We start from the raw sequence: 25,934 nt of genomic DNA, 5'->3' as shown, positions 1-25,934 counted from the left end.
AAAACATGTTGAATAAGATAATAAAACAGTAAGAGAGGAGCTAGACCATATTCTATACTATGTTGTTTCGTATAATATAATGTATTGCACACATTGACTACGTAGAATACATCAATGATTGCACAATATGTATTTGTTATCGTAATATATTTCGGTTTCTCATAATATTATTAGATTATTTACAACATAGTTTGATTTTCCTTTCTGTGTTTCTCAACATATTATGCAGTTCATACTAGTGTTGAGTACCTCATACAAGATGCACAACAAATGTCCCATACAAAAATGTAAAATGTCCCGCCACCTCACAAAATATATTTGTCTCACCTCTTTTTCTTTGTGTTAATACAAATATTTTGTATTACTACATTTCGTGTATGTAACATTTTCGTATTAGAGCAGTATCCTAGGATATGAGAATATTCACCTCACACTTCACACCTCACCCCATTTGAGGTGGGACATCTGAACACCACATTTCAGAATTTGAGTACCTCATACAAACTCATTTTGATATCGTCCCACTCAACACTAATCAATATGATAGGTGCCTCAATTTCAAAGTGTAACAACACTCAAAGAATGCAAGGCTGATGTAAGCGTAATGAGTATGATTAAGAAAGGGACGCCTAGATGGTTTGGGCACGTAAAGCGGATGAATGAAGAATGGAGTGTAAGGAGAATATATGATGTGAATTTTAGAAGTCACAGTCAAGTGAACCAAATACTTGAGTCAGTTCTTGTCAAGAGTCAGAATAACAAAAGGGTATGTATGAGACAATGTAAGAATGTGACTGAAGCATGTAGTGTGTGCCAGGAGCAAATTGTTTGGCAGTCCGTCCTCTCTGCCTGCCCCTTCAGAGAAACGGCGTAATTGTTAGTTAGTTAGTTAAGTAAGACAAAGTTGTGTGACATTGAAGAAATGGCACGATGTTTAGTTAGCTAGTTGTCAGTGTTAATAAAAGTTCCTGAATTTCGTTTGCTGTTAAAGCTTTTGTGTTGGATATACCAAATATAATCGATATGGAAATGGATCTCTTTGAATATTTAGTATTTAGTCTGGAGCATATCATGAATGAAAGAAATTCCCTGGCTGGGGAATAAAAAAATAAAGTTTACATTATTTTTCGTTGAATGAAATGTTGATCAGTCTCGGTAGTGGGGTATGAAATGTTGATCAGTCGCAGTAGTGAAGTATGTTTTTTCTCAAATCTCTCAGATGTACTTTTATTTCATCATCATTAATTAACACATGTATTTTCTTACGGCAGCATTAATTTTAGCGGTTTAAAGAAAGGTAATTAAAAATACTAATTTCAGTTGTGGACTCTGTCTGTAATGCCGGTTCAATGAACTCAAGAGATTTTGCTTTGACTTTAAGTCACGTACTTTATCGCTTGTATAATTCAGAAAAGTACTTACGTATAATATAATAATATTTTAACAGAAAATTATTTTAATTTGTCATTTTCAAAATTGGAACCGATTTGTTTCAGAATTCAGACCGTCCCACGATTTTTCAAGCGTCTGTACTTGTATTATAATAATATAACAAATATTGATAATTTTTTTCTTTGTGTTAAACTATTTAGGTACTTACCTGGCTACAGTGGCTGCACTCAAGTTTAAAATTTCTTATAAAATAATTGAAAATGTACAACTTATTTTAAAAATGGTTGCGTTGATTTCAAAATTCCAGACAAAAAATCTGTGCAAATTACATGACCCCCGAGCATTCTGTTATTGTTAAATCAGTTTCCTGCATTACAGTTATGATTTAACCGATCTTCATTTATTTTTAAGGCTGATTCTCCCTTAATGACGTGTACAATTAATTTGGATCAAGTCCAATATTATTTAAATTAAAAATTATACAAATAATGCTTCACAAAAAATTTGTCCTACTTCTAAGCAACTGACTTGAGGTTGTCATAACAAGCATCTCGACTATTAGTTGGACAGGCTGAGTTCAATACTCACAGCGGTAACGTTCATACTTCCTTTTCAGCAAAAGTTATGCACGGTGAAAAGATGTGTACTAAGTTACTACTGTATTTTTTTAAAAGAATGAAGACCTTATTATTATTATTATTTTAATTTTAGTGTTATTAATATAATTTGTTTATGCGTGTAATGCAGGAAGACGCAAACAGAGGCAAACCAAACTGGGAACATCTGGCTGATGAGCTGCACGTCCTGCTGACCGTTGAAGATACAGAGAACAGAGCCGCTGCCAAGCTGGCCAGGGCTGTTGATGAAGTCAAACGTCTACTCATACCGGTAAGCCACCCGCGCTTCCTACTTCATCAGAGGCCACCCAATAAGGGTTCGCAGATCTTAAGATCTCTTGCTGCAGAAATCAGAAGTTTCCACTAAATAAGAGGTCTTGAGATTTCTCGTTTTAGGAATGGCAAACTTTTTAACAATTAGTTTGCCACAGAATTGTCTTAAATCTCCTGGCTGTTTGCTGATAACAGTTCATGTCGACTAAGTTAAGCCTATTTAGTCGAATGTGGACTGTTGTTTGTTCATTGGCGTAATTCAGTTGTGCTCGTGAACGATGACAAGATACTGTTTTCCATGTACTTGTGTTAGGCGGCCAGAGTCTTGAAAATATTTGGAACTTTGGATGTAATATTTGTGGCGTCAACTTGGCTACAAAATAAGACACCAGGGTTGTTAAGATATCCATTTAAATATGCTTTTATTCTGTGGCAGTTCAGTTACACGGTTATAAGTTCCCCGTTCTGCCTGTGCCAAAATTTCCATCACAAGAACAAAAAATATTTATGCACTTTGTTTACATAACTTTCTGCATGTTTCTGAATTACTGGGAATTTTATATAATATTATTATGGCTTGAATTAAAAATATCCAGGTTCAATGTTTTCACTGGGATTTAGAGAATGTGACAGATTTTAGATTCTGTCACCAATTTAAATGAAATTGATGGCACTCTGACTAATGTTCTTGCTTCATCTGCGTATTATTTAATCATTTTTCATATTTATAATCAATCCTGATTCATCTATTTTATCTTACTTTTTCTATTAGATGTTTGTAGTGAAATTGCACAACATGGGCACTTTGTTGATGTCTGGAAAAGTTTACAAAACATATTTGAATATTGTGGAAAATCTGTAATACTGATAACAGATACACTGATTAGGTATTTGTTATTGAAAATTCTAACATTAAAATTTCAAGATAACACAAAGTTGTACAAGTTAAAATATTATAATACAATAATTTCAGACAAATTATTATCTAGATTCAGCTAGTACTAAAGGTGTTGTGCAGAAATGATTATAAAATGTAATTGGAACTCGAAAATTCTAGACACAAAGTAGCTCTGTGGAAGTTATCAATGTTGTCGGAGTCTCCGTCTCGGAGTTTTTTTGTTAATCTAATTGCTGTGAAAATGTGAAATGTTTGTTTCCCTTGCAGCAAGCCGACGGTGAGGATGAACTCAAGAAAAGACAGCTGATGGAGTTGGCCATTATTAATGGCACCTACAGAGACTCCAGCGCGAAAGCCACAGTGGCCACCGGTAAGTTGGGTGCCTTCATATTCTCTGGCCAGGGTTGGGATCCTTGTGAAACTCTTGACAACAGAATACTATTGCTCTGCATGCCAAAAGGGGGTATTAACCCAATCATCGCAAAGGAATTCTCGCTAAGCTTCTGAGCTTTCCATTTATACAAATAACTTCCTTTCGCTTAAGTGAGGAATCAATCAACATCTGATATTGCAGTATTATTTATTCTTCCGCAGATATCAGTTGCTTAAGATTATTGCGCTCCAAATGAAGCGTTTGCCGTACTTTACTTTTAAGGCACAATTATGATTTCTGAATAACCAAACAATATTTTGTTATTGATAAATCTGAAGTTTTGTCTTCCCTTGATGCAATTAATCTTGTTGATTTGTTTTCAGTTGAATTTGTGAAATAACACGTTTTTTGTAACAATAACCATTCACAAGTATAATTTATTAACAGTTTTTTTTTTTTTCATTTGAACATATTGTTTTTAATAATCACCAACACTTGTCCTGTACCCCTGAGGTGAAATACCATTACATATTTAAAAAATTAAATTAAATTATTTGACCAACTTTGGATAGTTTGTTTTGCAAGCAAAATGAACGCACCATGCAAAATAGAATATTCAAGACGATGTCCCTATGCAAGGAAGACGAAAACATCAATAACTTTCAAGTCTTTAATAGTCGTGAACTGAGGTTTGAACCAGACCAGATCAATGCTTTGAATTAATTGTCGCATCAGCCGGCATAATTCCAGAATAGTGAGAAATTGCTTGAGTAAACCAGTATTTCTCTATTATCAGAGCTGGACTTTGAAAGCCAGCTCTTCTTTCCTTGCCGTTCCACCTCCGAGGTACAGGATCTGACTAATTCCACTGATTAGACTGTTGACTAATAATGAACTATGACTTGTATGCACTGGAGGTGAAGCTGACTCATGTACTTACAATGCAGGGATGGGCAGGATGGATGGAACACCCATCTTGCCGTTCTTGACACACTACCCTCGTCTCCTCGACACTTCTGACTCAGGCACGTAAAACCTTAACCGCCTCTGTCTACGGAACCCTCATCCCATCCGTCCCTTGATCCACGTCCCCCAGACTTACCTATTCTGTGGTAACGCCCATTCCATCAACACTAACACAGCCTCTTTAATTATCCTGAAACTCATTCCTTATTCAACACTTCAGAGTCAAGGTTCTAAATTATTGTCATCATGGTTCATTTCACATTGGGACACACGCATTCAAATACAATTAAAGTGGTTTTTTATTGGCTGGATAAAGGTAGAGAAATATATTATTATTGTTTCTCTTCAGAATTCTACAAACTTTAAAGGTGTAAAAGCAACAGTTTGAATTTCAGAGGATGAATTAATTTTGTCAAACAAAAAAGACATTATGCAAATCTTGCAATACATAGTTTTAATATAGTGCATAATTCAATTGATAGCCCATTCCTCTTGGAATGCAAATGTTAATGCTATGTACGTGCCTGAAAACTTCATCAATATTCAAGCTACCACAGGTACTGTAAATGATTGATTATTCTCATGCAAAATTTAAATAAAAAAAGTAAAATTTCGAAAGATAGAGTTCTATTTCAACCTGACTTTACATTTTAATAAACTATTTAATTTTTCAATGACAAATAGCATGGTTTGAGTCATAAATATTACATTTCTGCAGGCTATGATTTTAATCAGCAAAAATAATAGTTAGTCTTGCCTCACATTCACAATTTATATCTAGATCTCTAACGAATTTTCGGCAGGTGTTTTAATAAGCCACCATTGTTTCAGTTTCTGAAAAATCTCGACAAGATGAACGTCTGTATTGTCTTCAAACTGTTTACTTATTTCAGTTGATAAGTCCCATTGGGAAAACGTGTTTTAATCTCTTATCGTTTTTTTGGGATTTTATTCTTGCCCAAGCCTTGGCAATAGTCCAACTCGCTCGGCTTGCAGATATTTAGATTTGGGAGATATTTGTTTGCTTGGATTAGTTTTATTATCCATTGCCCTGCTATAATTTTTCATGCTAGATGTCCAGACTTGATAAATTATTATAAAATTTTTAATAATCATCTTCATAAAGCTGTGCTAACCTGCTAACTCCAACTTGTTTCTTATATTTAAATTATATTTATAAATAAATTACACACAACATACCAACAAATACAAGTATGTACAACATTGGAACACATTTAGGACGGGTCGTTTTGGAGAATTTGAACAACAACAATTACAGGTTCTGTGAAAGTCCTATTCAAGTTCTGTTATTATATTATTACAGGATAGTTGTTTGGCAGAACTGAAATAAAAACAACTTGAAAAAATCTTTCACAGAACTTGAAAATGAATGTTGAAAATTGATGAATCGTTTAAATTCTCCGAAACAACCCGTCCTAAGTTGCAGGTACGAATCTGTTCCAACCGCAAATGATAATTTTATCTAAAAAATATCCATGAGTTTTTATTTTGCTCTGAAGTTTGGAAGTCCCCTCCCTCCTTTATGTCTTAACATTAGCTTAAATAAAACTGGCTTTATTATGTATTTATATTTAGAATTGGTGTTATTTTCTATGCGTATGGTTTTGTCCCGATATCTGTTTGTTTTAATGAGTTATACTAAAATATTACTTCTCTGGTATCACACGATACAATGTCAACTTCACTTGTAACTAAATTATGACGCTGCATGCTTGTATTCTGTTTCAGTAAAGAAGGTCTCTCAAATTAACCTTTAACTTACCTGTTTTACATTATCTCTGTGAAATAATTCATGGATCGGAACAGGTAAAGATTTGTAAATAAATACCTTCTTTCTTTTAGTCATTTCGACAATATAGTTTTCTTGACTCTCAATATAGTTTTTTAGACTTTTTTTGACTCTCAATAATATTTTTGAGATTGGAAACTATGCAGTTGAGAATAGGTATGATACAGTCGCATAATTGATATTGATGTAAATTTGTGGGTGTAAATTTGTCTATGAATCTAAAATTTGTTAGGTAACTGGACAGTGTTATGTATCTATCCATATTGGAACAGTGGTCGTCAATTTAATCATGCCGAGGGTTCGAGTCCCACAAACTATTAGTTAATCTTGCAATACTTCGATACTTGATGGCAATAGGTTGTATCTGCCTTTGACGTGATTTTTCACTAAAATGGCGCTGTACAAATTATGAATATTATTTGACAAAATTTACAGAAGTGCAAAAACATTATGAAATTGTTTTCACTATGGAATATTAACGTTCAAAGTACATTATATCAAAGGTAGTATAATTAATATCCCAACACAACATGTGAATAAAATCTTGTTTATCTGCAGAATGTATGTATATAATGTATTAAGGAATTTTGAGTTTATTTAAATTTTAGTAAATTTATAAATTTGATTTTGTAATAATTAGCCCATATTCATCTGTTATTCTGTACATGTGTTCATTAATTTATATAAGGTAGTATTCCCGAAATTATTTAGGGTATACAACTCAAGTCTATAGACCCTCCCTTAACACGAGTTATTCTCAATTAGGGAGGTAGTTATAAACATCAAGAAACATATTTTATATATTAACCCTTAGTTAAAAAAATAAAATTTATAAAAATAAGTATATCTATATTTTTTGATATATTAAAAAAAATATATTATAAACCTATTATTTTGACATTCTAAAGCGTTGGATTTTTTTTACTTAACTCTTGCCAAATAAAAGAATGAACCCTTTACAAGAAATTTAAACAAATTACACAAACTGCGTCTATTGCCATCAGGTATCACAAGACAGGTAAAGATGTAGATATATAGGCTACAATCACATATGCAAAAGTAGGTATTTAGCACTGAACAGATTAACCGATAGAAGTTGATCATAAATTTTCAATTACTGAAATTCTTTCTTGAATAGATAATCAATTTCATTGGCCTGCATGGGACCGGAGGTGAGAGGTTTTATGCAAATTAGTTTTCTGTGAAATCGGCCTAGATCACACTTCTGTGGATTTTCTGTTCGGTGTTTGGTGATGATAATGATTGTATAACCTGTAACTAACACAATGGATATGTTGGGTGCCCGTTAAAATGTCTGAGCGTGTGTGTTTTCCCCTTATGTCTAGACGAGGACTCACGCCGGCAAATGAACTTTGCGTTTGCAGTGAGCGAGGAGGAATGGAGGCGCGTGGCACAGCAAGCGGTGGACACACAGCGCCTGCTGGGCGGGGGCGCGCTGGCGGGGCTCCGTCCCCCCGCGGCGCCCCTCGGCGCCCCGCTGCTGCTCAGCCCCCGCGCGCCTAACCCCCACCAGGCCCATCAGGCGCCCCAGCACCCCGCGGCCGCCCTGCCGCTCGACCACCAGCTGGTGTATGCCACCAGCCCGTACGCTGACTACGCTGCGGGGTATGCGGCACTCGCCGCTGCCGGGAACCCCCTGCTGTCGGCCGAGTACGCGCCCCAAGACCATACCGGTGGGTTGATGGCCTTCTAACATGCCCCTCCCAACTCCTTAAAATCTCATTCTCATAATCAAACAACCGCCAGTCAGACAACGTAAATCAGTTTACTGGTGGTAGCTTCTATTCTCAAAACATCACTTTAACTGTAAAATAATCCAAACCAGAAATGGAAACAAAAAAAGAAAGTCAGATTTCCAAACAGTTTCCTAGTACGAGCTTCCATTTTAAAATCAATATATTATAACTGTAACAATCCCCTAATCAAAAGAATAACCTAAACTAGAAAGAAAAACAAAAACTCAATCTGCTTTATTTCAGGTTATATCTATATCTCAAAAGTAATGGTCGAATAAATTGAATTAAATTAAATTGTCACAATTTAATATTGCTTTGCATGGAGCCCACGCTCAGACAAGTCGTACTACGAGGCATGTTCAGAAATTAAGTGTTCTAGATTTTTTTAGTAAAAGTGCATTTGAAAAAAAAAAATCATACAGGATATTGTTGATTATTTTTCCACATAATCGCCATCCCGTTCAATGCATGTGGTGAGTCATGGCACAAGCTTCTTCATGCCCTCCTTGAAAAACTCTCCCGTCAGCTCCTTCCCTCACTTCGGAGCCTCTTTCTGCACCTGCTCGTCGGTTGAAAATTTAATTCCACCCATGTGTGCCTTCAGGTAGGCGGAAAGATGATAATCTGAAAGCGCCAAGTCAGGGGAATATGGGGGCTGGTTCTAAACATCCCAACCAAATGAGTCCAAGAGCGCCTTGGCGACTAAGGTGTGTGAGGACGGGCGTTGTCGTGCAACAAGCACATTTCTCTGATCAGCATTCCCCTCCTTTTGTTTTAAATCCTCCTTCTGAGTTTTTTCAGGGTCTCACAATGTCTTGTGCATTGATGGTTTCCCCCTGAGACAGAAATTCTACCAAAATGATGCCTTTTCGGTTCCAAAACGAAAGAGGCTCTGAAGTAGAGGAAGGAGCTGGCTCACCACATGCTTTTAACCCATTGGCCTCAAACGACGCCGTCCCGGCGGGTCTGGTGTCGTCGGCTTAAAAACGAAAAAGGGATACATTATTGACATCTGTGTTTAAAATTTTAAATGCCAATCGCTCTGTAGATAATTAAGCATTCATTTCGTAGTAATTGGCAGGACTCCGTTGGTACAGTTTTTTCCTGATATTTACGATTGAAATTTTGTTATATTTCAGCGTCATTGAATTTTTTTTTAAATAGCGTGTGGTTCGGGAATTGACAAGCTTGTTCGTAAAATGCGTGGTGGGCGGCTAACATCAGCCCAAATTGAAATAAAATATATTATGGTCATAAGTATGATTAATGTAAAATTTTTCTTAATCCAATTATAAAAAAAAGAAAAAAAAATGGTTTTTATAAAAAAAATATTTTTATATCCTCGTTTAATCATATTATTATTATTTAAAAAAAAACTGCATATATTTTTTGCATACCTTAATTCAATGAACGAGTAAATTTAAAAAAATTGTTTCGTTTGCATGTTTAGTTTAAAAGTTATGTAAGATTTAGTACACCACTGCAGATTTAAAACTTCGGTACAAAACAATTCGGAGGCCAATGGGTTAACAGGATGGCAATTATGTTGAAAAATAGTCAACAAGCGTATCAATAATATGCTATAATTTTTTTATTAAAATCTAGTAACCTTGTTTTCTGAACAAGCCTCGTAGATTAAATATTTGACTTCTGAACACAGTTAAGACATCCAACCGTTTAAGATGGCCTAAATTTGTTTTACTTAAACTAAAATCGACCTATTTAAAAAACAGTGAACAACCAATCCATTGACTTCTGGAATATAGATAAAAATTACTGAATTAGTGAAGGTATTCTTCTAATTTCATTTCCATATTTTATCATTCCCACACAAGAACAAACCTGAACCACTCTCCTCCTCTAAATTTACTGTTTTTAACCTTCTTTATAAAAATAATAATAATAATCATGTTAATAACAAATACAATCAAAATAAACAACAATAATATACATACTTATAAGTATCTTTCAAAATTTATGCTCATATAAACTTTTTTCTCATCTATTATAAAAAAAATAATTAGAATGGTTGTGTTTCTTTTGATTGTCATTTAATATTTTCTTATGTTCCAAATTCTAGATACAAAATTAACTTATTCTAAAGCAGGTATAATGAATTCCAATGCATTCAATGTTTCCAATTCTGCAAGTGTTAAAAATAATTATTTCATAAACCAATCGTTTAGGTAAAAATTAGCATCTAAGCAATTTACATTTTATTGTGTAATCATTATTTCTTGGTAAATGCCATCTCTTCAAATAATACAGCCGGTTTATGAATATTATTTTCCACACAAGCAATTGTTTATATGTATTAATTATCATAATATTTCTGACATTTAGCAAAAGAAAATAGGTATGCTTGGTTCTAAAAATATTATTTGTCTTCTCATCTTTCTTAATATTTATTTATTTATCTTTATATATAATCTTTTTTAGCAATGCTTTTAAAAATCATTTCACACAATTTGAATTAAATTCCTATAATAATAATACACTTTTCAATATTAATAATAAAATAATAACTTATTTGTTTAATAATAATAATATGAAATTAATGTAAATTTATTTGTAGATTCATTTAATTATTTTAAGATTTGCTTCGGTTCAGAGCTTTAAGTTTTTAATTTAGTGAAACAAAAATATTTTGTACCGGCGCATTTCCTTTGAGAGGAAATTTTGATATTGATGATTTGCCAATACATTAATATTTGTAATGGCTTTTATGAAATATTTTCATAAGATTTGCAAATTTATAAAAATATAAACCAGTTAACACCGCTAATACTAAAAAGTAGTTTATTGCAGTATCTTATAAAGACAACATTACTAACGCGTACTAAAGCAGTGGTTGGAACCGGCCGAATATCCAAATAACACGTTGGTTGGGGATATTTGGTTTGGATCTCCGCTAAATAAGCGTTTGGTTGAATGTTTTGTGTGGGTTTGCAGCGACCAGATATCTGCTGGCGGGATTCTGACATGGACCGCAATCTCTGATCACTCCCCCCCTAAACAGACCGTCACACCACTCGCCAATCAACAATCCTCACTACTGTTTCCAATGCGACGGCGGTTACCATATATAGCTAGCAATGTCCACTTCCCTCCGAGGAATGTGTATCCCTTTAGCACAGGCACGCGCACGCGCCACCACGGATACTTCAATCCGCATTCGCTTTGAATGGGGTGCTTTTCCGGGTGCCGTGGATATTGCTACGCTCTCTTTGGATTAGGTTCATTCAGAGGTCTTGCTTCATTCAGAAGTTGCCGCCAGGCGGAACCCTTCGTTGGTTTACCGCTTTCTTCAACGTACATAATATGTCATAGTTGTATTACTAGGTTAAGAAGATTTTTTTATTTGTTTATATATAAATAGTTGAAGATATTTTTTAGTATTATTTTTATTTATACACAGATATTTTAATTGAATTATTGTATAATATTTAAGGAAGATTAAGAATAAATATATTTGACGGAACAGATGGGATATATAAGTGCAAAAAATGCAAGTTTATAAAAGAATTAGATAAATAATTAGTTACCCGGTCGTCTGACTTTAGAGAGCTTCCGAGGGAATTGAAATATTGTGTCTGGTGGAGGTTTTACACAATATTCTATTATCCGTCACCGTCCTCTATTTATGGACTGACTTAAGTCTTTATTTTATTTTTCATAACTACGGGATCCCCGCTTGTAACCAGACTAATCGTTTTAACTCGTAGCAACCGGAAGTTCACACATTCAGTGCCAACTCGGGCGGTTCCACATTAACGTTTGATATTAACATTGTGGCACTCTTGCCTAGAACCAACTTGTGGACAGTCTCTCTATTCACGTTCACGGAGAATGGCGAGAATAGCGAGTCTACGATAACGTGAAATTCCATAGATTAAATTGTGAATAATTCTAATACACGAAAAGTCCTTACAGGATCTATAACATCCTCATTAACTTGTCTCACTTAGTGTCCGCTAACAAACGTAGCATTTGGTGTTTCTAATAAATATTCATAGACTTTCTTGTGAAATTGATAAACAAGCGTGTGGGACCAATTTAGACAGTACGAACTAAGGTTTTTATTTTAACTCCTTAACATCTCTTTAATTTTACCCTAAAAAAAATAACACGAAGAAACACGAAAACAAGTTGTGACTTTGATGCGTAAAAGCACCGAAAATAGCTCTTGATAGAAAAAAAGCATATTTAGATTAGTGTAGTTACGTATAATGGTGAGAATTATACTTAAAATTTGAAGCTGTTAATGGAAAGTGCTTGAACATATTGCAACTGGTAGTTCAGCATCAACGCCAACCAGTGCCTAGAGTTTAGTGAAGATTATAGAGCATATTTTTATTATATTTTAGTATATTTTATAAAGATGAGCGTTGAGACAATTTATAATAGTATTTGATAGTATTTAATACAGTTCAGCTGCCAAACATTCTAGTGCGATACTTAATACAGACTTAGTCTGGCCCCACCCCCACCTGGGGATAGCGTAAGATGCCATTTTAGAGTTTTACATCATCCACAATACGTCCAAACGTAAAACTTATTTAAATCAATGGATTTTACATATGTAGTGTGTTACGATAAAATCCATGACACGTAGAAGTAACGTTACTATTTAACGGCAAAATTCTTAATAATCTAACTGTAAACTGAATCAAATGATAAATTATGACATTTTTTTCCAGTGATATCTAAATTTATTTTTTACCTTTTTTTCATTTCTCGACATAACGTCATTAGAGGATATTATATGATAATATTTGTAGAATATTTATTTAAGCACTTTTGTGTGAGTGAAGAAAGATTGATGAAGATCCGTTGCGGTATTGCAAAGGTTAAATAGTTGCCCAGTAGAAACTTTGTTTAAAAATTTATGTTCACCGTAATTTCTTTTGCTAAAATTTCTGAATGAATGCGGAATATGTCATCACAAAAAATGTTTACAATTTATTTTTAATGATTTTTATCAATCAATAATTATATATATGTATTAAATTCTTTTTCTGTACTATTTCGTCATGACATATTATTTGCATTAAAAATAATGTTAAATTACAGGATGAAGTAGTGTACCAACACTTGGCAACATGTCTTTAAGATTATACTGTTCCATCTGTTTCTACAAATGCAGCTAGTAGTTAATTATTTTATCTGCGTTTGAACGCAACATTTATGTTACATATTTATGACCGCAAATTGAAACCGATAGGAGTTGAATTAACTGACTGAAAACACATCACATTGGTTTAAAGTTAAAAGTGTTAGACATGATAAAATGGTAGATTTGGTGATTGTTGGAGGGTTCAGATAAGTGGGCTCTTGACGGTTTAATTTGCGTGAATCCCGTGTCATGACGGGCTTGGCTCTGTATTTGTTTGTGGAGAATTGTGTTGTTTGACGGTGTGTGTGATACAGTGGCGGGAGGCCGCGCGGCGGCAGCTAGCAGGCGCCACCTGCAGGTGAGGGACCACCCCTACCAGCGCGCCGGCGCTCTCTCTTAACAAACCAACCCCCCCAAGGTGAGCCCCACAGCCAATCCACCCCCACCCCCACCCCCACCCCCACCTCACTCCCCCACCCGCCGGCCCAGAGAGTATTAGAGTCACTGTTGCTGATCAGTATTAAAGAGTCAATGTTAGTCAGTATCGGGCGGGGTGGTGCCGTGAGGGCGGGGCTTCTTGTCTCCTGGGACACTTTTGATTACCTCCTGTTGATGTTTTTGTTGACGGAAAGAAGGATTGCCAGAGATTTATAATTTGCATTTTATGTACAATATTACCGAGAGACTATTATTTATTGAAATATTTATACGGTACTTTCTTTGTGATGAATTTATTATAATTGTTGATAAGACTAGTCCCGGATAGACGCAGTAGCGGTATTTAGTAAAGACAAAGCAACCGTCGGTTGTGAAATCCTTCTTTCCCCCGAGTGTAATGGCAATAGCGTGGACACATGATTATATTACATGCAGATTATGTTATATCATACCTTAAGTTAGTTTACCTTAAGACTAGTTGTATGTTTTCTATTCCTTCAGTCTTTTCTACTACTTGTCTGTTTGTATTGAACAGAATTGCCTCATTCGACTTGAGCCTTTGTGGAAACTCTAGCTTTAATTATGATTTGATAAGAAAAGACTGTGAACTGTTTTTGCTTCCCCGGACTGGCCCATGCAGTGCCAGCGAGTCTGCGGCACTGCCTTAAATGTGATTTAAATCTAAGTTGCGTTCCTCGTCGAAGCGAAATCATTTCACGGTACAGACATTTATTTCAACAGGAAAATAGTTTAAACATGCCATTTGACAAATTGTATTTGTTATTTTTAATTTACCTGAGATTTTGCATTATATATTTTAATGTTAATTTATATACAAGGTGCTATATTATTCGATGCGAACAATTATAAAATAAAAGCAAATAAATTGACCAAAACTAAAGCGAGTATTATTTATGAGTAAAATTCAGTTTGCACAATTAAAATCATAATATATATATTTGTTCTCATTAACCCTGGAATGGTTCCATGAATCTAATTAAATCTCAGTGCAGTAACAATCTGAATGATAATGAATAATATAATGAACTAGATAAACTAGACTAAACCACACTAATCTTCCACAAGGCCAAGCAAGTATGTTTGCTTGTTTGTTTGCTCCTCCTGTATGTACATATGGCGTGTGTGCGTATGCGTGTGCGTTTGAGCGTGCATGCGTGCGTGTATCAGCGCTTGGGAACTGTCGGGCATTAACACGGGTACTCTGGGATTGATTGATTAACACGCCACGTCTAATCGCACTCTAACAGACCCTAAACGTAACGCCGGGAGCGTAAAGCCGTGTGACCGTGTGAACCGTGAGAATGCCTGATGGTCCCTCGGCGCAGCTGATTGTACCCGATTACGTTTTGGTCAAACTAACATCTGTTTCTCTCTTCTTGTGTAACCCGGCTAGGCTTGCAGTGCTAACGGAGGCCGGGACTAACGCTACTCGCTACAGCCGAGCTTCATCCCATCACGACTACCACTACCGACATAACCAACCAACCAATAACCGAGTAGCAGTACCACAGTACAGTAGCGGTAGTGCCGTAGTCCGAGTCGAGTCGAGTCGAGTCGAGTCCGAGTCACGAGCCACGAGTCTCACCTCTCACTTACTTCATCGCCCGTGACCCTCCGTTCATCGTCATTTCTCCACTTCGCCCTGCCCTGCCCTGCCCTGTATCTATTCTTATTACATATAGTGCCTTATTGTTATACATATTACATTACTTTACTTTAACTATAAAAGGACGTCTCTGCTTTGTAAATGCTTTACGTTATTGACATGTGAATGTATTCAAATAAGAACAAAAAGCAATCAACTATTCAGCACCTCCACACAGTATCGTCTGTTAATTGTTCTAAAGGATTATATCATCAATTTATCTATTAATTTGGTGCTGTTTTTCGTATGTATATTTACACTTTTCTCATATTCTATTTTCACATTTTTATTTACATCTAAATCGAAATTGACTAATAATTTTGTTATTAATATTTTTACATAATTTAATGTTAATTAGGAGTACTCATTAGAATCTCAAACATAGTGCCAAAACAAACAGTAATTGGCTATTCTTGGCGACGAAACAACGAATGTCTATTTTAATGTTGGATTGTTTTGTAATATATTTATGGAGTAAGAAGTTGAGCTACATTTAGCGTCGCTGTTAATGTTATATTAAATGTGCCATTAAATACCATTTATCCCCATATCTAATCTACCTACATATTGTATTTTATATCTCGGATGAAAATGCTAAAACATTTGTCAGGCCAGTTACTTACATTTAAATGTTTTTTTAATAACTCGAATTATTAAATCTTTCTGCCTCTTAAAAGTTTCCCGTCCATGGTATTTACACGTCTAGGGTACTTAATAACTAATAAGATATTATTTAAAGGTTTAATGTCTTTGTGAATAACCCGTGTATTGATTGACCAGTCGAGTCCAGTGCTCTCGTAGTAGATGGTGCGGGAGATGGTACAATACATAGTTGCTGGAGATCTGATGGTGAAGAACCTCCCGGTGCATGTGCTTATGTTCAGATCTCGGGGGATCATCGAGGTGTACGGACCTTGCTTTGTTGAACTAATGAATTAATAATACTTAGCCGTATGTATTCCATTAACATTGGAGGTTCCAGCAAACACTCTACAGTCTTAGTCTCAACAGTATGGTTATATATATATATATATATATATAGACACTGCATGCACAGGGCACACCAACCAACTCGCGTGCACCGTACTCAACAAACAACACAAGATTATTATATATCTTTACCAAAGATATTGACGATCTGTATAGAAACTCATTTTCACCTTTTTTCATTATCGTATGTAAGACCGTTGGAGAATACTCTGGATTATTAGGTAGATCTGTTATTGTTTAGTTAAGTTAAAATACTTTATTCACAAAATAATATTAAAATATATGAAGAAATTTAGAGTAGACTAAAGAAAAAGAAAAAAAAGAAATAATTTTAAAAGAATTTTATATAACGCAATATACATATATATTTTACGTATATACACATAAAGTTTGTATTTAATATGGTGAGGAGAATATTAATTTAATTGTGACTTAAGTGTCGGTCATTGCAATAACAAATGTCGGCAAGAGATGCCCAACGTTTTCTATGTGTGTTGTATCATTGTTTTTATTTCTTGGCAATAAAATTTATTATTATTGTATTTAATAGTTTTACTTTATTATTTAACAAAAACCTAATCCTTATCATAACCCACGTACATTCTATTCTATCTAGCAATGTGTTAACTGTTAATACTGACTAACACTTCAACCAACCAAAAGCAACCAATCACCATTAACTGTAGATCACTATTTCACTTGACTACTTAACCAAACAATGGTCCTGCCGCTGAGAGCTCCGTTGCAACCTCTCCGCCACATGCCCCATTCGTGAGAAAGACGGAGAGGTTACAGTGGACCTACCAGCGCCACTCCTTTACATCATTGTGTCGTACATAGTCTGGCTCTCAATGACTTGGCTTATCTCGTCATGCTTGGGGCTCGAGTGTATATTCAACAAGTATTAGTATTATTAATTATTAACCAGAGATGAAACTCATTCTTCATTAATTTAACCGTCATGTCCACCGTTCATTTATTATTACTGTTTTTATTTCATCTTCGTCAACCTGCATCACTTTTGGGATTACACCATCTTAATACATATCTGTAGTGCCACTAATAGATATTTTAACCAACCAAACTATTGACTAAAATTACACAAGAATAACACATACACTTGGCAGCTTTATATACTGAGGATTCTCATTTAGAAGTATTGAAACAGCTTAGAAATATATTATGACTAATCAGTAGGATTTCAATAAAACCATATTTCAGAGTCTAATTTAGTTTATTTTCTTTTGAAAATTTGGCACTAATGACTTTCAACAAACTATAAATTATCATTTGAAACATAATACATATGCACTTGTAAACTCAATATTTACTGTTTACAACAATTCTGTGCTAACAACAACTGTCATTGAGTTGTTCAGAGCAAATACAAAATATTACCAACTGCTCACCTACAACTTGTCACAAATTCAACATTCTTATTAAAAAAACATCCTACAGGAAACATCCGTTGAAATAATGTCATGTTTCAACTACCTTAGGAAAACAGTTGTATGTTTATCTTTAGAGTCAACGTTTAAAACATCTATAAAAATATAGCTATCTATGAAAGCCCATGTGAAACAAATTGTACCGACACTGAGATATATTATTGGAGAGTTCTATTTTATGAAAAGGAAATCATATTTTCATTCATGCCATTTGGACAAATGCCAATCTGCTGTAGGTACCTACTGTTGTGCAATATAAAGATAAAATATTTTACGAATGTTCAATAATATTATTTAAGAAAACACAAATCATTATTATTTCGTAATGAAAATTGGCTCGACCAATTTTTCTCTTCTGTGATTTATTTTCAGTTATAATTTATTTAAAATATATTTTACAAAACTCGTACAAAATTATTTTCAATTCCCCCCCATTGCCGATGATCGTCAAAGATCCAACTGAAGCTAAGTAAAGGTGAGTAAACAATTAAATGCCAACAGCCAATTCTCAATTATGCAGTGAGTAATTTGTACGCAATTGTAATAAATACTAGTTATTTGTAAGCAGATTTTATTTTGGGCTCTACAATGCAAGTTTCCTCTCTGTAAGAGTTGCTCGCAAGTTGGCGTGTTCCTCTCGCCCCCGTGGGCAGGTATAGCTTTTCTTTGGTCTGTGCAAACATAATTAGACATCTTCCAAACAAAATATTGGACTATTCTAAAGCTTACCAGAATCTATTAAGAGGAAGATCTATGACCCCACTTTCCTATTATGTAATATTAAAAATATTTTTAGGAATGGACTGTGCGGGTAAAACATACAATAAAGAAGAACACAGAAAATTCCACGTGGCCAACCGGGCCTTAAATTTCCAATACAAAACTGTTATGGAAGGCACTTCTGGTTTTCTTCTTTATTCTATGGGGAAAGAGGAATGATAAAAACAGAAGAAATCAATCTGTTTGAAGTTCTCTTCATCAAAAAACAATAGAATTTACTGGTGGTCTTTGACCAAAAAGAGCTTATCGCTGCTATATTTTTTACAACGTGCTATTTATGGGCGATTTTAACGATTTTAACGCGCCCTACGGTCGAATTTGGCAGCCATCTCTGGTCTGGAGCCCCTAAATACCTGAAAAAAACCCTTGACTCTGTGCAGAAACGGGCGGTCCGTTTGATAGATTCCCCAATCTTAACAAACGGACTGCAATCTTTAGAGCACAGGCGTCAGGTAGGTATGCTGTCCTTGTTCTATCGGTATTACAATGGAAGATGCTCTGAGGAACTAGCGTCATTGATCCCTTCGGCACCGGTGCGTAGTCGGGATACACGCCAAACGCGCGCCCAACATTTGTACACAGTTGACACTTGTCACATGAGAACGGGTCGCTTCTACGATTCGTTCTTAAGTTCAACAGCTCGGCTGTGGAACGAACTGCCGGCCTCTGTGTTTCCTCCCTCCTACAACATGGGACTCTTCAAGACCCATGTTCACTCCTTCCTCTCCACAAAAAGACCCTCCACACAGCATCCCCAAAGATGACATAGGCCCTGAGGGAAATTATTTTCTTCAGGGCCTCCTGTGTGGAGTAAATATAAAAAAAAAAAAAAACATTTTTTTGCATAGTCGGTATTTTGTGTACGCTATTTAAAAAGTGATAGGTTTGTGCACTTTTTCTTAGATGCTTTAAATCTGTTCAGGACAATGTAATCTATCTGGTTAGGTGAGATAAAGCACAACAATTCTATCTTATGACTGAATGTGTGCGTTTATACTCTAACCCAGTCATACTCAACCTGCGGCCCGCCGAGCTATTTTGTGCGGCCCTCAATACATTTAATATCAGGAACATGATTTACAAAATCTGGCATTCTATATCACGTTAATTTGAGATTAATTGCGACTTTGACGTACAGACATTGAAACCCGAAGAGGATAGTATAAGTATAATATACTATCTATATAATATAGATATCTGGTATAAGAGTGTTGCTACTGCACACCATAATCGCACACGCTAGATCTATCTCCAAAAAACAAAGATTTGACTGACAAATATGCGGGCAAATAATTTTGCTCGTGGCAACACATAAATTTTTGACAGCTCCAAAGTTAAATGGTTACCAGTGTTGCCAACGAAGGTGATTTATTTATTTAAAAATTGTTGTGGGGAATTAGATGTGATGTTTTTGAATTTTTTTCCAGCGAAGTTCTGTAACAACCCCCCCCCCCACCATGGATTTCAAATATTTTGTGGGAGCACTCATTTTGATTTTTTTTTGTGGGGAATTATGTTTTACAGAAATTCTCTAACAACCTCCCCCCCATGGATTTATGGATTTCGAAGTAGAATATTTGTGGGGAATATGTGGGCAGAATTTTTGAAACTGAAATTCGGCTATTTGTTTGAAAAACGGCGACATTAGGCCAAGATCCGCTGGCAACACTGACCAGTATAGTGTTGCGGCCCGCGTAGCTTTACAAACATATGAATGTGGCCTGCAGAAGAAAAAGGTTGAGTATCATTGCTCTAACCCAAATAATATGCTTAGACACAATTCACTGAATTTGTCCACTTTTACTTGTTTGCCTCAGAAAAAGAACATTATTCTATACAAAAGCTGAATGTGCCCTTTTGCTTAGATGTCTCTAACAAGGTTACTTTAGGCTTGACGAAGCACAGTATTTCTGCACTTTTACATGGATGCTTTAAACCTGTATACATCTGCTTAGTTCCACGATAATTATTACATGCTGCCTCAAAACCGGGTCTATTAGGTTAGGTTAGATTGTATAGGTCGGCCTTCCCGCTGAAGGGAGGAAGATGAATTTTTAAATAAGAGTGTCTTCGTCCCTCACGGACGGGGGGGAGCGGCTGGAGAGTGGTCGGTCCCCGAGGAGGGCGGTGCGTTCTCCAGAAGATGAACCATTGAAGCTGAAGGAACCTGAAATATTATTATGAGAATAATTTATCAGTGTACACTTGAGAAACTCAGTATATCAACATCATGTGAGAATTAAAGATTGAATGAAAGCATAAATGAACTTGAGATGGTCAAATGGGTTGTCACAGCGGTTTCAGTAAATGTGGAATCGGTTCTTTATCCAGTTACTTTTGGAACCGGTTCTAAAAGTAAAAAAGAAATAATATCGACGGTTGCAGTGTCAGCAAAAGAACCAGTTTCATGTAACTGGAATAGAATACCTACTACAGAGAAATAATATGTATTTATTAATGCTTTCAGTGAGAGCAAAGTTCCCTTCCATATAACCGGGACATTAACTATTTCTAAAATTGAAAACAAAGACAACAACATTGACTATGTACAAACCATAAATGATTTTGAAATATTCAATTTGAGCGCTTCTAACCTCTTAGGCTTGGGGTTTCAGGGTCTTAGGGAGCGTTTGTTTAATCCATGATCATTGACAGAGATCACAATCTCCAGGATATGAATGTTGTGGTTACCGGATAACTCATCAAAATGACAATTCAACACACATATAAAAAGTGCTATAAAGTCATTAAAAATGATAAAACAAAAAATAGGTTAAATAGTTACATACGTAACCTATTTAACCTAGTTTTTGTTTCATCACTTTTCATAAATTTTTATAGGTGTGTTGAATTGTCATTTTGACGAGTTATCATGGAAACTAATTTTGTATTCCTTGATATCCTCTAGCCACACCCCCCCACATGGTATAGTCAGTTTTAGCAAGCGAGCGTTCAGATACCTAGCGGCAGTTCTAATCACTGCAGATGATGATGAATGTTAATTTGACAGCTGGATTTAATATTAGTGTTTTATTACTATTTTATTAACCCTAATAATAATTAAAACCTGTTTTCTGTAGCCTCAAAAACTCTCAAACTTTGAGCTTTATAGCAGTCATCACATTTGTGGCTTTTTTTTCCAGAATTTATAGGTAAGAAGCATTTGCTTTTTTTTTTAAACTTGAATTTTTCAAATGACGATAACTTGAATCAAATTTTAATCATCAGCTCTCGAACTTTAAAACACCCATTTAACTGTAAAAAAATAAGGCAAATCATTTTGTTTTCAACAAAACATGGTTGAGAGATTGTAAAACTGACTTATTTAACGATAACAAAATGAAATGGACCCTGGATTGGATGGAATATCATAGCAACCGTGAGGTGATTTTTCCCAAAAACGGTAATACAAAAAATGATCCAATTCAGCGAATTTACAAGAAACACAAAGTTTTTGTATGGGAATGCCTTCACATTTAGATTAAAAATGGCATAAGTCAGTGTGGTGTGTGATAACTTCTGACTACTAACTAGTTAAGTATGATATAGTAAGCAAAGCGTTAACTAACAGATGTAGGTACCGTCTGGACTGCGATGGTGAGACAGAGTGGCCCCGCTGGAGGAGGACGCGTCGTGGGGCTCCGGGGAGGCGAGGGGCGGGGGGTGGCGCGCTTGCAGGCTGTAACTCTCCCTAATACGTACAAACATACTCTTTAATAATTCAATCTCCTTTATACAAGTGTTGCATTTTTTAATGCTACCTACCATATTGTTATTACCTGCACATTTAAAGGCAATTATTTTAATTTATGTATATTCAATATATTATGATAAACCAATTAAGTCCATTCATTATCTAAATATACAATTAAATAGTCATACATAGGTACTCATCGATATGTTGCGCCTGCTATTTTAATTATTTTAGGAAAAACCCCTTTGCAAGTTATGCTTTAAAATATTAAGATTAATTATCACATACGCAATATGAATGCAAATCACTATTACACTAAAATAGAATCACTAGCACTATCTGTCTGTTTGTGCTCTTCGCTCTTCTAAACTACGCAACGGATTTTGATTTTCACTATCACATGGAGAATTTCTTCCGGAAGGTTTATATATATTACATGAAAACAGTGGAACCTCTCATCACGAGCACCTCCTTTAACGAGTAATTAGCATAACGAGCAAAACAGATGATGAAAAAAATGCTCCTTTTACGAGCGACATTTCGTATAACAAGTGACGCAGAAAGGGCAAAACCCATCTTCACGTCAACTCGTTCGGCTAGCACGTTAGTGTTACATGTGATCACACATTTTTCCAAACTTGTGTTCAGACATTATTTGTAATTTTTTTGTGCAGAGTTTAATAAACCTTGCAAAAATGTGCCTGAGGAAAGGAACAAAAGAAGACAGCCATAAGAGAATAAAAGTAACTGTAGAAATAAAATGTAAAATCATTGAAAAGCCAGAACAAGGTATGAGCGTGGCTGATCTAGCGAGCACATTCCACCGGTCTACATCAGAGGTTCCCAAAGTGGTATATATGGACCCCCAGGGGTCGATATCGGCATGCTGGGGTCTATGTCAGCGAGAAAAAAATTTGGGGGTCCACGAGATGCAAATGGGGGTACATACGAGCGGACCCCCATTTACCTCAAGTCAACATTTAAGAGCTCCGTAAATGACACAATAGACCTAACACAAATATAATAGACTGAGAAATTACTTATTTGATATTTGTATTTTTATATTTCGTAAAGTTGTTAATTGAGGTATATAAATAGAGTCTACGTTCCTTTTCTCGTCAGAATTAATATATTCAAGCAAAACATTGCACATTGGACACCGCGAATTTTCCTAGTTCCCCAACTTGTTTTTGAAAAACGTCCAGGGTAATAATGACGTTCAACATTTAAATGCACTTCTTACAGACTTCAAAACTAAGTTTGAGGACATTTTGACTATGGAAATGCAACATTGAAGAATTGGATATCATGTGACAAGAAGAACTGACCGGAATAAGCACCGACAAAGAACTTAAGGGGTAGTTCTGTAGGGCTAGCTACAGAAAAAAATTCCCGTTGCTTATCCTGCTTCAGTTTCATTTGATGTAATACCTCACAAGGGTGCCCCTGTCTGCACAATGTAAAGACAGAGCAACTATACCGCCACCCGGTTGTTGGGCAGGCAAGGGAAGGGAATATTTTTACTAAAAAAATAAATGATTATCATATGGGACGTTAACAGTTTTAGGAAAATTCAATATTCGGCAGGCAGGGGGTTTACGGGAAAAAAAAATTTTGCAAGTGGTCTACGGGGCAAAATAGTTTGGGAACTTCTGGTCTACATTAAAGATTTGCATTATACTCAAGAACAAGGATAAAATTAAGAAGAAATATGCTATGATGGATGCAACACCACTCCATTACTCTAGCCTATGGACCAGCAGGTTATTTTTAACTTTTAGAAACTCTCCACTAAAACTCTTCATGTGTTGTTTTGAGGTGACTGATAGGGATAAGTCTCACTCTTAGAAAGTTTTGGAATGATCACTTTCACATCGTTACTTGTTTCAAGATGATTGACAATGTGTAGGAAGGGGTTACCCCGAGGACCCTCACTTCTGCTTGGAAGAAGCTTTTGCTTTCAGGGGTTTGAAACAGTACCCGTGGAGTCTACAGTCAATGAGATTGTATCTTTGGCGAATACCATGGGACTGGAGGTGGATAACAACGATGTTGATGAGCTTGTGGAAGAGCACAGTCAAGAGCTTAAGGAATTGCATTGTGTTTCACAGCAAGAAGTTATGGAGGAGAGTTTGTTAGTGGAGGAGGAGGAAGTAGCGGAGCAACAATCTTCTGGCACAATAAGAGAAATGCTGAAAGCATGGGAAACTATTGCATCGTACATTGAGAAGCATCACCCTAGTAAGGAGGTTCTACAGAATTCTACAAATATATTCAATGATAATGCTGTGTTACATTTTCACCAAATTTTGAAGCATCGGCAAAAACAAATATCTCTAGACAGCTTACAAATATTAACTATTTATTTATTTATTGTTTTTTGCAAATCGAAATCTCATTCCAGGTTGTTACGCTCCTTAACAATTTATAGTACACAATTTTATTTGAATAAACGTTAAAAAAAAAAACAGAATTTTTTTGGCAAGGAATGTCATTATAGTATTTTAAATTAGTATTGGAAAAATTGTTTGGCTTAACGAGTGTTTCACATAACAAGTAAGATTCCGTAACTCATTGTGAGAGGTTTCACTGAATTTTATTTATAGATAGTAGATAAAAATCGAGCAACGCCCGATAAACATCAGCTAGTCATAGCTAATAACAAGTTTTGCATCTTCGATATAAATAAAATTGTAAATGTTTGTTTGTTCAAAATCTTAAATCTCCAAATTTTGACACAACGTCGCATTCGAATACACATGTGTTTTTATATACCTATATTATACAGATGTCACCTGTGACAGGTCAAAACATGCATTTTTTAAAAAACAGCACTATCAGACGGATAAACATGTTTTTTAAAAAAAAAACAGTGTTTCTCTATTTGCACAGATAGACTGAGCCACAGCAATGCGTGGCGAGGCACAGCAATAAAAAGCAGCACATAAAAAACAATTTAACTCAAATGTACGTAAGCAGTGCAGTTGTGAGGGAATAAAAAATCAATAATCTGTTACCTATAGCCAGAAGTTGAAGAGGTCTGTGAGACCTGACTCTCGGAGTCCCAGGAGAGGTCTGCGGAGGGCAGAAGGGGTGCAGGGGGGCGCAGCATGGGGGGCGCCGAGAGAGGGGCTGGCGGGATATCCTCAGCAGCGCTGGAGCACCCATCCGACTCCAAACGAATGTGTGAAATCTGCAATTAAACCCATCGTAAAATCAAAAATAATTACACATATTTCAAATGTATTAAAGAAATATTATTTGTTAAGTATGAAATATCAAGTTTTATCGAGCATTGGGTTAACATTTTTTGCTGTATCATAGTCTACCAGACCTTCAAAGTTTTGGTTTTAACACGAGGCTGTCAAAATCCTGCTATTTCATACATGAAGTGAATATTTAATCTGTCTACGTTTTACAGTCTACCTACTCTGAATGAAAATAATTCATCAAATTACTTAATGACAATAATGTTTATTATTGACCTTCAGGCAACTGGTGGTTTCCTTGCACTCCAGAATGTCTGTCTTATATGAATTCCTGGAAAGTTTTGTAAAATTAACTGCATTTTCCGTGTGTTTTTTTATGAATCTGATAAGTAATATCTAACTACTACCAATAATAATAATCATTTTGCATGAGAGTGAAAAATTGAAAAATAATAGCCATTTTTACATAACCAACAGGAATATGGTTTTCAAAACTTACTGGGGTTA

At 35.4% G+C, this 25,934-nt stretch overlaps 2 protein-coding genes across 10 annotated transcripts in view; one reads left to right on the top strand and one right to left on the bottom strand.

Annotated features, from left to right (window-relative positions):
- how (protein held out wings) overlaps positions 1–16,838 on the top strand; it is a 197,054-nt gene extending 180,216 nt beyond the window's left edge. Inside the window, exons 4-9 of one of the 9 annotated variants that reach the window (XR_016303145.1) lie at positions 2,140–2,280; positions 3,448–3,550; positions 4,471–4,578; positions 7,676–8,023; positions 11,039–13,620; positions 15,055–16,838. Coding sequence is in view for 8 of the 9 variants with exons in the window: in XM_089639445.1 (XP_089495571.1) it covers positions 2,140–2,280; positions 3,448–3,550; positions 4,471–4,578; positions 7,676–8,023; positions 13,517–13,602 (786 nt within the window). In the remaining variant the exon portion in view is untranslated. Of the gene's footprint in view, positions 1–2,139; positions 2,281–3,447; positions 3,551–4,470; positions 4,579–7,675; positions 8,024–11,038; positions 13,643–15,054 lie in introns of those variants that run through there. The other 8 variants (XM_089639445.1, XM_089639449.1, XM_089639446.1 and 5 more) reach the window with 8 other exon arrangements.
- Positions 16,839–16,982: 144 nt separating this feature from the next.
- The window catches only part of unc80 (unc80, NALCN channel complex subunit), a 67,712-nt gene continuing 58,760 nt past the window's right edge, over positions 16,983–25,934 (bottom strand). The window contains exons 62-64 of the mRNA XM_089639452.1: positions 25,236–25,411; positions 22,094–22,215; positions 16,983–20,691 (exon numbers count right to left, since the gene is read on the bottom strand). Of these exons, the coding sequence (XP_089495578.1) occupies positions 20,579–20,691; positions 22,094–22,215; positions 25,236–25,411 (411 nt within the window). The 3' untranslated portion in view covers positions 16,983–20,578. The remainder of the gene's footprint in view (positions 20,692–22,093; positions 22,216–25,235; positions 25,412–25,934) is intronic.

This window comes from Hesperophylax consimilis, chromosome 14, assembly GCF_061612785.1.
Source record: "Hesperophylax consimilis isolate HC1 chromosome 14, BYU_Hcon_1.0, whole genome shotgun sequence".
Classification (NCBI taxonomy): Eukaryota; Metazoa; Arthropoda; class Insecta; order Trichoptera; family Limnephilidae; genus Hesperophylax; species Hesperophylax consimilis.
Note: the sequence above shows the minus strand (reverse complement) of the source record. Positions and strands in the feature narration are given on the sequence as shown.